The 14,357-nt window shown below is 34.8% G+C and overlaps 1 protein-coding gene across 1 annotated transcript in view; it reads left to right on the top strand.

Annotated features, from left to right (window-relative positions):
• The window catches only part of LOC130441447 (uncharacterized), a 189,432-nt gene that overhangs the window by 166,347 nt on the left and 8,728 nt on the right, over positions 1 to 14,357 (top strand). Inside the window, exon 5 of the mRNA XM_056775140.1 lies at positions 13,005 to 13,248. Within this exon, the coding sequence (XP_056631118.1) occupies positions 13,005 to 13,248 (244 nt within the window). The remainder of the gene's footprint in view (positions 1 to 13,004; positions 13,249 to 14,357) is intronic.

A 14,357-nucleotide genomic window follows, 5' to 3' on the forward strand; every position in this document is an offset into this window, starting at 1 on the left:
TTTTTTGAGTCACAATTTGAGAATTTTCAAGTAAACTATCATAGCTATGAAGTTAAAAAGTAATTCTCTGGCATAGTTCTTCTGATATTAATTACAGAAGACAGTTGTGCGAGGAACAATCAATATTTCATAAATACGCACGGTACTCATATCAAATTAAGAGATGAAAAATGATGTTTACTCCCCGTATAACATTTGGTGAACATCTAACAAACCGTCAGTCTACATGGACTCATCACCTCCACTGTTTACCAATTAAAAGATCGAATCGTACACATAAATGGATTTCTATTGGCCGAAGCTGTTGTTTACTTTAATGGTGACAGTTACTTTATATAGATTTTACGTTAGAAAAGCGACAAAAGCTATGGAAAAAATTTAATAACCATTTTATATTGTATTGTATTATACCATCTTAAAAATTCTAATAGAAGGACACCTGATAGAGTGTTTATTCAAGTTTTGAGATATGCGAAAACAAGAATGCAATGGTGTTAATGGTCTATAATAAACAAGTCTACAAGAGAAGCGATTGTTCATATAATTCGATGTCTACTTCATTATGAAAAATTTTTGTGTTGTTTAAATTCTCGAAAATGAATTTAGACATGATAAACTTAAGGAATGAAATGAAATATCATGAATGCATCTATTTTTGGTGGACTGTCTGATTGTGCTTCCACAAAACCACTTTCAGTCCTCTTCCTAGATGATTATCAATGTTACAATAATAATCAGATTATAACAAAACTATACGAATACAAAAATAAACACACACGCATGCGTGAGAAAACTCGTCCCTCTAAGCATCCACATCCGGATAAATCCCCAAATGGGTGCGAAGAAGTGCATTTCACCAACCTCCTTTTATTTTGATAAGTCCTTATCCTCATTCGCGTCACAGTTTTGCGCGTAGAACTCGTCCTCCCTCCTGAGTTCTATGGGAGATTCTGGGAAGTCTGTTGCTATACAATCTCGGCTGTATTTCTAGACGTTTTATTGTATGTGTATGTTTCGCTGCCTACTTCGGCAAGAAAATATTTCATTTGCGTGGTCCTTCGCCTTTTCTATAGCTGTCCCCGATGTATAACTCGGAACTTGTTCATGAAATGCTGGGGTATTTCTCTTGTATATGTCTCGCTAAACCTTAGGATCTTGGAAAAATGTTTTTTTTTTGGTTTTGATGGTTTTACAAAATGAGAACATCTCTGTGGTAACAGTATTGTCATTTGATGCATTATATTATCAACCTTAATATCTAAGAATTGTTATAATTAAGACAAAATTGAATATCATTTATATTGAACCTGAATAGTTCTATTAGAAATTGGATGATTCTCTCACTGTCACCTCTTTTTAATTGAAAAACAACTTACATTTGTTTCTATAGTTATTTATGTCTTGAGGGTAGGTAAATGATTATGCCCAGAGGTCGACAATTTCATAGAGTCAATTACCTCCACCCTGAATGTTTATAAGTGGTTCGAATGTACATATCTAGCAAGAAATGTAGATACTAAAATCCGCTTAAATAGTCGAACCATTTTAGGTAATTATTCACTGATTAAAAAATAATAATTCTCATGACTACTCACTACTTAATTTTCTTGTTTATTTCCGTTCACGTTGATTCTAAAAACTTGTTTATCTCATGAGAGCTTCCACAATTTCATGAAATATTTTATAAAAGACGCTTAGTTATACTTTTAATTCATGGTAAATCCTCATATTGCAATTTACCGCAAAGCAGTTAAGCCGTGTTGACAAAATATTTAATTAATATCCTCATCATCCTTGGCTAACGACCGCATTACAACTTGTCTATAAACACAAAAAACCACAAAAAAGTATAAGAGCAAGAAAGGAATTTTTTATATGTTTTTAACAGCTTTTCATATCATTTTGGGTCCTTTCAAATAAACAGATTACAGTTAATCCGTTTTCACATGGAATTTTACGTGAAAACCTTTTTGAAACCTCAAACGGCCTTTCAAGATATCCTTAGCAGGGGTCTATTTAAGCTGCATTATTGGTTCGAGTTAGATTACAAAGTTTATTTCAATACTACGATTTTCTTCCAAAGCTCCAGTATGAAATTGCAGGGAAAATGTCAAGATATTTGATATAACAACGCAAAGTTTAAATAGGTAAAAAATGTTGAAATATGGATTGATTAAGAAACAGTATCAATTTTCCTCTTAAAGTTGGTGTTTTCAAAAACTGTATTCCAGACCATTTTTTCACTTGAAATTAGCATGTACTAGGTCGTGTTTTCCATCTTGTAGAATAATTGGAATATATGTTATTGGAAAGAAGACAAATTTTAACAAATGGATTGCGAGAGGACAACCTGCTTTGAAAAAAGCAAAGACGTTTTCATCGACTGGACAGGTTATGGCGATCATTATTTAAATCATGAGATTGTATTCATCGACTCTCTTAAAAAAAAGGTTGAACAATAACAGGCTCAAAGAAGTTAAGAGAGAGGCGATCATGACAAGGTACCTATTCTCACTTCAATGATCACATGGCTAGAAATCACGTATTTTACTTCGAGATGGTTTATCATTCACCGTATTTACCAGATCTGGCCTCCAGTAACTTTTCCTGATTTCCTAATTCTTATTTGCTGAAGATGTTCTCGCACACTTGAACAGCTATTCTGAGGAGAAAGATCATTTAGAATCGCTGGAACTATATGATCTATGTTAGGAAATTTTTTGTCTTGAGCTTTTTAGACCACCCTCGTATATTAGTTCTTCATTATCAATTGGTATATTCTGGGTTGGCGTAATCTCCTCAGCAGGCATTGTGCTAGAGAGAGAAGGCTAGCACAACGTGACAGAAAGAACCCAAAATTTGAGAAGATGGAGGAAACATACAAGGAGACGCAGGAAAAAGTCAACAAAAGCCATAAAATGCAGTAAGTAGCAATGCTGGCATCGGCTCCTTGAAGAAGACGATGGTGACCTATGGGGCAAATCGTACAAGGTTGAGTAGCCTATATTCACAATATCGCATGTGCCTATAACCCTCGGAAAAGATTCTAACGGTTTAGTTTACACAATAACTCTGTTTTTCCGAAAAGCAGCAATATTGAATAGATTGTATTTCACAGATTATAGGAAAACAACTGAGATAAACTTGTGGTAGGGTAGAAAACAACAAGATCTCTGGTCTAGATGGAATTCCAAACGTCACGCTTAAAGCAACCATCAACATAACACCCAAATTGTTCTCAGATCTAAAATAAAGAAGCCTTCCAATCTCATCAAAGGAATAGATATAAGAGCTCCTATCAAAAAGAAAGGAGTCACTTTAAGAATCATCATCCTATCGTCCACTCTGTGTTCTGGATATAGCCGAAAAAACACTTGAGCGTATATTCCATAGAAGGACAGAGGCAATAGTACAACCTCTATCAGGATGTAATCAATACTCTTGGATAGGTCGCTCCATATTGGGTACCACTGATCTCTTCATCAGTACAGCAATGGAAGCAATCTCAGTCATATGGAAGAGCGGAACCAAAATGTACTGTTTGATCATAAAGCATAACATAAAGAATGCTTCCAATACAGTCAGATATGAAGGCTTTTTGCAAGATAAGGATACCTAAAGAAGATGGTGAGAAGCGAGAGAATCCTCCAAAGAATTCAAAGTCCTCTCTTAAATCATGTATGATGAGCTACTGAAACTGATGTAACAGGGAAAGACGCATCTCGTGTAATTCGTGGATGACGTGGCCTTAATAATTGTGGTAAAGCATCTAGAGAAGATCAACTTGATACGAGTTTCGAGAAGATCTTACGAAATGAAAATGAGCAAAAACCAGAGGTTGTGCACGTAGAAGAGTACCAATCAGATCCCAATTATACATCCAGTGCCTGAATGATGATTGAACTCCAAAAAATAGGCTGGGCTCATAAGTGTGAAGGCTCCTGAAGTGAGAAGCGTCTTATGCCAATATCAGTATAAAATAAGGATGGGGAGCTCTTTTATGAACGATGGATACAAACGTGATCCCATATGGAATTGACCCCTTTACAACATAGGTTGTTGACAAATGGTATGGGATGTCTTGACTGAGAGAAGATGGACCCAGCTTTTTATTCCGCCTGATCTGTGACAAAAGCGTGTGTTCTTTGCCATCTTTGCGCTCTTTTGCTCTTACGAGCTTGCTTTTTGTTAGATAGTGTAGTGAGTGTCATTTTGGTCCCAATTCTTCGCGTTTATCTTCCAATTCAATTTCTTTAGTTAACAATTCTAGAGGTATTATATTAATTCTTCCTAAAATTTTATCAACTCTTTCCAATCACAAAAGCTTTACAAACAATGATTTTTCGAAATACGTGCTATACAGTATATAGTATACAGTATACAGTAAACAGTATCTATCACCAAATACATTTTTCAATTTTTCAATGAATTTTTTCAATATAAAGTTCAACAAATTTAGAAATACGTTAAGTGAATCATTCCGAAGAATTTTCTAGAAATGTATATTCCATCATAATTCACAATTTTCTAATGACGGAATCAACGGATAATAATTGTCGCAAACGATACAGCATAGTCGTTAGAATCAGGTTTTGCCCTTCAAGATTTAATTAACTCGAGTTACACAATTTGAATATTCAACTCGCCGCTACCCTTCACCAAACCATCCAGAGCAACTTTCCACAATAGGGCAGACCTAACTACAACGAATACGCTGACGAATATAATAGGATTCCAATTCGTTGGATTACGGAAATTAATCAAAGTTTGTTCAAAGAACAATTATGAAGAGATTCAGGATAGCAGCGGGTGGTCAAGGCAGATCACTCGATAGATATACTTTTCATCAAAATCGATTGATTAAGAGAGGGTCTTCAATAGTGATACTCAATCAAAAATTCTTAGAGACTTAAAAACAGCGGCTTCCGTTTGGATTACTACCATGCGTTCATTTTTTCATACAGGATAACCCGTAGCAAATTGAATTAATTGAACAAAAAAAAAATAAATTGAAATAAATATTTTTATTCAAAGACATGCTTTATCCAAAACTGCATAACTCGCTACCTAGAACCTACAATAGGTGGATATAGACAGCAATCAGAATGAAGCTTCTCATCATTCAATCAGTTACAAATGATAACTTGATCATTATACGGGAAGCCATCAGATGGTCCCTTAAGGACAACGAAACTAGTGTTATTATTCGATCCTCAACTAGACAAGGAATTATTGCAAAACTTTAGTGTGCTTTTGTCACTTGTCGAAATATTCAGACGATTTGAGGCATCCTTAGAAAGACGGCAGTAGATGGAAGTTGATAAGATATATAAACAGAGCTCCAGAGCATGGAATAATGTACGCAAATTTTCTAGGGCTCAAATAGTAAGAATGGGCAAGTTATGGATCAAATGAATTGCTAATTTATTTTTTCATACAATTTACGAATCGTTTTTACCTGGAAGCTAAGCAGTTGATAAACATTTTTACCAAGATGCTCTTGAAAGACTTTTAAGAAGCGTCATGCGAATGAGACCTACACATCGAGTATAATTGGATCTTGCAACAAATAATATGCATTGTCACCTTGCAACACGAATAAGGGAGTTTTAGTCAATAAAACATCCAGTAGCTCATCAACTTCCGTACTCAGAACGTGTTGTCATACGAGTGCTATTTCAAGATTTTCTATGACTTTAGGCGTGGATTGAATTAACAGTAGTGTTCCGATCCACTTCGCTATAGGATAAATTTCCTGAAGGTCGTCCAAAATCGGTTGTTGTGCCAGAAAACAACCATGCTGTCAAAAATTTGTTCGGGCTGCTTACCGCATAATCAGACACCCACAAAAAAGACCGTGTTGATTTGTGCAAAGAAGAAAATCAATCGCAGTGCTTGAAATAACTGGACATATGGCCACCGTTCTATTAGAGCAACATAAATTGCTCAATTTTTTATGCATTTATTTGATGGAAGTGAAAAAAATTGGGAAACCAATCGCTGAAGACGATTCTTGCAAGTTCCAACTTGCTGCTTCGACTTTTGACTGAAGAAAAATTAAAACCAAAACAAATTAAAAATAGAATAGAGGCTGTTTACGGTGACAAAAATATGTTATCGCGTTCAAGATTGAAGGCAGATTTCAAATAAAGAGAATCGTCTTTAGGAGTAAAGCAAAAATCCAATTGTTGATATTCCCAGTAGGTGACGAAGATGATAAATAGGAGATAATACGTTAAGAGATTCGTGTTTATGAGTTTAAACTGAATACGCCAAATGATAGGATATCATTCTCATTTTAAGTGGAAGTTTTAGCAATCAGCACGATTCAATTTTGGCTGAGACTACTGGAAAAAGATATATCAATCCTAATCGACTGTTACGTAGATGCAAATGATTGGAATATTTAGAATGATGAAATGAGTTGGGTAAAGGAAACAAAGTTCTTCTCATCCAGACACATCTATAAACACATGATAGGGTCAGCCTTTGATTTGGCAGAGAGCTGTAGTAAACACTCCCTACTACAGAAGGAAGAAGTAATAGATATATTTGGCTGCGGATGTACCAACCTTATCGATTTTTTTAAGCCAATATTATCCACTTTTAATAATAGTTTTCCAAGTATTCTTATCATTTTTTCATATTATGTCGGTCAGAAGAACTAATATTACAGCAATACTTTCATATTTATCTAGTTTCGATTTATTGGACTCTTTGTTGAAGAACTAAGTCAAATTTTAAAAGCAACTGGAGACCAAATAGAGGTATATTTCTTTCGTAAAACAGACAACATGCAAAGCGTGTCAAACATGATGGATATAGAAATGTAACTAAGGGACAATATTTGAACGGTAGGTTAAATTACTTCTTAATCTAAATTCTCACAGGACACGGATCCTACACGAAAAATCTCTATAAGTCAGAGAACTCTTGAGTTTAATGCGTCACTATGGATACTCCAGAGTAAACGTTATTCTATTGTGACGAATGAGATACATTGAAAATAAGAACGGAAACAAACATACGAGGAATGCTACTTGAAATTTGAGATAGAAAAATGTAATAAATATATAGGCTTCATAGTTTCTCAAAATATTCTCCAAATGAACCAATTGTCGAAGCATTTTTCCATTCAGATTGAGGTACGTTGACATTGACCTCGCAATTCAATTTTGATCTGCGGAAATAAGAAGAAATCATTGAGTGTCAAACAAGGACTGTACGGTGAATGGCCCATCAATTCGATGTTCTGACTGTTCAAAAACTTTGTTGTTTAAACTGATTTATGATAGCTCGCATTGTCATGGTGGAGAATGATTCGTCTTCTGCGAATAGTTTCCCTGATTTTTTCTTCTGGCAATCAAACGCTCCTGTACTATTTAGAATTGACCGTTCTACTTTACTCTAATGGAACGGTTGCAAAATTTCCAGTTATTCCTAAGAATCAGATGACCATTTGAAGTGCTTTGTGCACGAGCTTTTGTTGGATGTGGCTCGTCTTGAAAGACTCATACAATCGATTATTGTTTAGTTTCTGAATCATATGCATAGATTCATGGTGCGTCACCTGTCACTATCCTACTTCTTTTGAAGTACTGCGATTGAATGTTTTGAGCGATTGTAAAATTATGCGTTATCCAACGCGGCCAATTCTTTTCTTTTTTCTTGCAATATTAAATGTATGCTAATAGAAACAATACACAAGTATACCTCAATTTCACGGTATGCTACATGACGATTTTGCAATATCAGTTCACGCACAGCATCGTTGATTTCTGGCACAACAGCCATTTTTTAACGAACTTCGCGAAATTCATCTTGTAGAAAAGTGCAGCCATGATAGTATTCAGAAAACCAGCGTAACACAGTGACTCAAGAGAGTGCGTCATCATTGGAAGTCGGAGCGAGTTGTTCGGCACACTGCTGTTAGTTTAACTCATGAGGAAAGTCGTAGAAAATCATCGGATGGGGATGTTTGTAATTTAATTCCATTTTTTGACAAAAATCTATAAGTATCTATAAACAACGCAAATGGCACTCGTATGACACCACTTTCTGAGTACCATCGAACATGTTACACTTTATGATGACAATTTCAGATTTGACATATTCACATCAGGGTTGCCATATCTCAAAACTCAAGTAGCAGCCCTCGTTGTAACAAAATTAACTAAATATAATATGATTCTGACAATGATAAGAGATTAAGAAAACTGGCTTAAAGTATAAAACATGATAAACGGGATAATGTGTACCAAAGAAAACGAAGAAATGTCAAAACTATAATATTTTATAAAACCGGCAATTTTTAAAGGAAAAATTTACGAGGATGATTCCAGCTACTGCAGTGGAGATTACGAGGGTATTGTTCAACGAAACAATGTGAAAAATTACGTTTTATTTACTTTGGCTCATGTGAGGTTTTCTTAATTTGCCCATAACTTGGGAAAAAACAATTTTGTATTCAATGTGTTCATAATCAAATGTCACAGCTATTTTGTGTGATCTATGAATTTAGTTCATGGACATAAACAAAAAGTTAACGAATTCAATTATTGGTAAAACTGTTAGTATGGGTGTTCCAATAGGGACTTGACAATTTTGAATTTAGTTTGTGAACGCATCTTTTCACTAAACATCGAACTGACGCTATCAGTTATTGCCGTGCTAGTGAGACTAGCGGTTGGTTAAAGTGTGTAAAATATCGCTGCCGTTGGAACGTCCGTAATAAATAATCCAAATCAGTCAATTCCTCGGCGTTCTCAAGAGTTGGGCATCGCCAAGACCACTTTATGGCGAGTTTTGCGTAAGGATCTTACTTTACACCCGTACAAGATCAGACTCACTCAAGAATTGAAGCCGATGGACAATTCGAAGCGACGTTCTCCGATTGGACTCTGGAAAAGATGATCAATTTCATCGCAAAATAATCTTCAGTGACGAAGATCATTTATGGCTCAATGGGTTTGTCAATAAACAAAATATGCGATATTGAGTGGGTGGAAATCTACATGTGCCTAATCAAAAACCACTTCATTCACAAAAGAAAACTGTTTGGTGCGGACTTGACAGCATGTGGTTTCAATAGGACGGTGCCACAAGCCACACAGCACACGTTACAATCGATTTATTGAAAAACAAGTTAGCTGAGCGTGTTATCTCAATAAATGGACCAATAGATTGGCCGTATCGTTGGTGCGATTTAACGCTTCTAGATTTTTTTCTTTGGTGCTACGTCAAGTCATTGGTCTATGCTAATAAGCCGACGACGTTGGAAAAGCTCAAAGCCAACATTGAAGGCGAAATAGCAGCCGTTTCGGCCGAAATGTGTAGCCGAGTCATGGAAAATTGGGTCCAATGAATCAACCGCTGCGAACGTGCTCGCGGTGGCCATATGAGCGAAGTCGAGTTCCATTCATAAATGTTTTGAATGTACTTCATCTCGATAATAAAGTCTTTGAAATATCTCAAATGTTTTTCATTTTGTTTTGATAAAAAGTTGTATTATGAATTATGCGATTTATAAAACGCCAAATTGTTATGTTTTTATTGAGATTTTTAACCTGGAGGGTACGGTATTGTCAACATTATTACCAACAGACAATAAAAAAATGTTCATATTCAACAGTACTATAATCGTTTAATCAGCAAACGACCGTTTAATATTGCTTAATAGGAATCTCTACATACATTACCAATTAATAGTAACCCTAGTAGCGATGGTGTTAATCCAAAGATCGTACTTGCCACCGCCAATATAACAGAGGTGTGAAACATAATTGATGAAAATTGATGTCGGTAACACGACAAAGGATGAGGTATTGAAATAGGTTATTGTCTATTACAAATTATTTGTTTGAAAATATCACTCAAGTTATATAGTATTAGATAGACAAATGTGTAAAAGAAATGCTTATGCATTATAAGAATTAATAAAAAGCATGTCGATGTCCTCGTTATGCATGAAATCACATATTCTTGCTAAGAAAACCATTTCCTAACAATTATTACGAATGAGTTGGAATCCATACGCTTCACTTGTTCAATATCCTCAGTGGAACACTTAAACTGTAGGACACGATTCTCTATGAATTGAATATGAGGCTTAACGGGTTTATTCCACAGGAACACATTTGTTTTAATAATTCAGGGTTTTAATCTGTATAAATCCAACATTTACTATTTTCGGGATTGAAACATTGTGGAGTAACCGTTTAGATGATATCAAAATCGTTCAAACCCAAGTGGAGTCCTCTTATAAACGAAGTCGGGCCTTTAGTTTGAAATTATATCTTTTTTATAGCAATTTTTGTTATGAAAATGGCATTAGAATATTATTCGAAAATGATAATTATTAAGAAACATTATAAAGAATAAAAAGATGATTCTCACTTATCTCAGTATCAAACGTTATGAAAGTTTCTGTGTTCTAAAGAAATCATGTAGATAACAACCACACTTGTTATTGGAAAAATTCATATTATATTGTGACTAGAGAAAAATCCAGATATGCAAATGGATATTCTCAAAATATGCTCATAAATTGCAAATTATTCAACAAAAATATGCACAAAATGTTGAAAACATGCATAAAAATCTCATCCATTAATTGTGTCGTGAGGTTGCAAAACCATTCATCTCCATAACAGAAAAGGTTATGGAGATATTAAATAATCATTGCACTGGAAATTAATGAGAAATTCACGATGAGAGTAAAATTAATATGAGAGTTGTAAAGAGAACTCAAAATGATACATACAACAGTCACTGCTACGATCGATACGAAAAGGAAATTGATATTGTAAATAAGAATTTATTGTACTATAATTATTATATTCGATTTTCAGCTTGTACTCATATTGCGGATCTGTGGATGAAATAAAAAATCACGACGCAAAAATAGGGGTTGATCGTAGAAGGGTGAATAATTGAGAGTAATGTGAATTTTTCCATTCACGGTCATGACAAAAAAAAATAAAAATCTTGCCAAAAAAATTAAAGTTTATAATTAAAACAAAATTTATCTAAAAAATAAAGAAAGGGACCACCCTTGACATTTAGGAGGATACAAAATAGATCTTGTTCGATTCTCAGACCTACCCGATATACACACAAAATTTCATGAGAATTGGTCAGGCCGTTTCGGAGGAATTCAATTACAAACACCGCGACACGAGAATTTTATATATTTGATATACGAGTAATATAGTTGAAACGAAACTTTACACTTGAGCGGCTAAATCGTCTTCCTCAGGCTCGCACATGATGACTTCATTATTCTCCAAGAATTCGTCATCTCTTTCCTCGTAAACTTTCTCATTACCACTCAAGTCAGCCAAAATGTTTCAGTAAAAAATTAATCGGTTGTCTTTTTCCCAATCTGGTCCATAATGTTTTGTCACTAATTTTTTGGCATCACGAAGTTTTGGGGGCTCCTTACAGCATCAAGCCTGCTTCACATAATATTTCTTTTGCTCTTCACCACTAACTTTCTGGCTCATATCTTCACTTGCACTATAGATTTATCTTTGTTTTTTGTTATAAAAAATTTTTTCGTCGGGACGAATTTGCAATGACATTGTGAAGGTGGTTTGATGAATACATTACTGGCTTGCTCCCAATTGTGGTCGAAGTCACTTCAAGGTCTAAACACTGTTCAAATTTTAGCTAAAATGCTTTCATGAGCTTCAGAATCAACGAGAGTCTCTATTCTCTTCAACATCTTTCAATTTGAGCGGAAACCCTATCTGGAGGGATAAACGAATGTCCAGAAATGGAAAAAATTACCTCCTCCTTCTTTAGGTTCTTAGAGGCATGCCGTGTCAACCAATATTGAAACATAAACAACAGCTACATATTTTTTATATATCTTTTTTTGATGTCTCAAAGAAGTCTTACCGCGACAATAATGGGATTCAATGCACCTGAACGATTTTACGAAAGTAATCACAACATCCATTTTATTATCATATAGACGTGATTTTCGATCTCCCTTCCTCTTCTTTTTTGGAATAGTACCATCAATCTTAAAATTTTTCACGACTGTATTGACTCGGTGTTTCATTATTCCTAATATATCCAGGAATACCTATCGGCATACAGGTACATTCTTAGAGGATATTTGAATAAAATAATTTACGCTCATAGTTTTTGGTTCACACGACACTTCGACGACGTTTGACGGGGAGAGGCTTTACGTTTTTTAGGATGAAAGCATCATGAAATTGTTTATCAGTTCGGTCATAAAACGCTAGGTGTAACTTGTTTATATCTCTCAGCTTCAGAGAGCTGCATTGGTAAACTTTAGATAAATGAGAACATTGGGGTCTCTTGGGTCTCTTACGGTTCCCAGCAGGACAGTATCTGTACAAAACATCAAGAAACTACGAAAAACTTATACAAACATGATCTTTCAGCAATACATTCTCTACACTCAACATTACCAATTCGTTCTTCTCCTTGTACCATAACACTATTTCAAACTTAAAAAAATCATAGAAATCCTCAAGGATCTTCCATTAGTACAACACTTTTTGTATTGCTATTTTTAATATATCTAACCATTATTCGGAAGTAGTTAAATGCAGATTATAAGCTGATGATTTGGTTATATTCTCCAAAGGCAAGAACACCCAGAAACTTTAAACCAATTTCAAAACTGTCTGAGCTCACAAAAATGCAATTTTGAACTTTCTAATTAATAGATATATTCTCGTATACTACAGTAACAATCACTATTTCATTAAATTATATTCTGTTATTTTAGAATTATATATCAGAAACATAAAAATTTTGTCACCTTGTATAATATGAATAAATATTATCCCAGTTTATTCGGTGCTTATTGACCTTTCGATGTTACAAAACAGTTTTCATATATCAAAAGCAGAGTTTTGTAAATAAAATCAGCAACCGCATTCCATTTGATTTGAGCCGCAAAGCGATTCGTTCCAAAATCGATTCACAAATGACCTATAACTAAATCCTCATGTTGTCCGCAGATGCATCCATCCAACGACGTCCAGATCGACAACACAATCATCCACTTCGATGCATTACCAGGCTTGGAAACAATTCTGTCAACGATCTCCATTAGAGTTACTCCCAATCTCTTCAGGAACGGCAAACTTAAACTGCGATGTTTGGCAACAATGTTTACTTTGTACACTTCATCGAAAGAGGTCGATATACAGGAGGCAGCCCCACAACTCGCTCTTATCATGGTTCCGTCTACTTCGGCTAATGGTTTGTATAATTTGTTGCGATACTATGTACTAATAGACTCAACTTCAGTGTTCCAATAAGATAACAACTCATTCTATGCATTTCGCATTATATAATGCATGCTAGAGTACCTCGGTAATTATGAATTGATAAGTTTTCAAATAAGAATACTCAAGTGAAATAATCTCATTATATCATTTGATTAGTATACAGTATGGCGACTTTTGGCGACAGTATGTCGTCATCTATGGGTTTTGTAATACATTACATTGGTCTGCAAAAAATTTTAATCCAACCCCGAAATTATTTTTAGAGATTCTTATGTAAAATGACGTCCTGAATCCAAATATAACTGCTGTTATAACCCATCATTTTCGGGCCAGTATATTTACCACTTTTCAATAATAATAATCAACTTTTGACATTGATTTAATTTGAAGAGATGAAAAGAACCATTTTATCCAAAATAATTATAAATTATGGAGATATCTACTATTATTTGGTGCTTACTTTCCTTTTATACCTTGTCTTTTTCTAAAAACCAGCAATACTCCGCCAACATGCATTCCACGTTCCTGAAAATCTCTTCTCCATCTTAGCGATGTCTTGATGGAACCGTTCTCCGTGTTCATCGGAAATTGCTCCTAAATTTTCAGAAAAAAAGTCCAATGCGACTTGAAGGAGTGTAATTTAGCAGACTTGTTCTCTTTTGCGTTTTAGAATGCAAGCCGAGCACGTTTTTTCTTTATTTAGGTGTTCAATAAACGTCGTAGCTTGAAAATTTTGTCTTATCTGGGGATCCACAAAAACTCCTTGATTCAGCTTCCAGAGAAAACGAGGAAATTTAGTTTCCAAAAATTGTCACCTGTACATTGTTTTAACAAACTGTTTGATCAATCCAAGTTTGATGTGCAAAGGTGGCAAGTAAATATTTTCCAAAAGATCGGGGGAGATATATTTTTGATCAGAGCTAAAATTTTCTCGCAGAGACCAGTTCCGTACGGTGTAATCTTTATCTCGAGCTCGGCTGTCCCATTCATAAAGGAAGCGGCAATATTTTGTGAATCCTGATTGTAAGCCCGTGACTAGGGCAACAACTTTTAAGTTTCCATTTATTATCATGATAACTA

The sequence above is a fragment of the Diorhabda sublineata genome, chromosome 3 (assembly GCF_026230105.1).
Source record: "Diorhabda sublineata isolate icDioSubl1.1 chromosome 3, icDioSubl1.1, whole genome shotgun sequence".
NCBI classification, from domain to species: Eukaryota; Metazoa; Arthropoda; class Insecta; order Coleoptera; family Chrysomelidae; genus Diorhabda; species Diorhabda sublineata.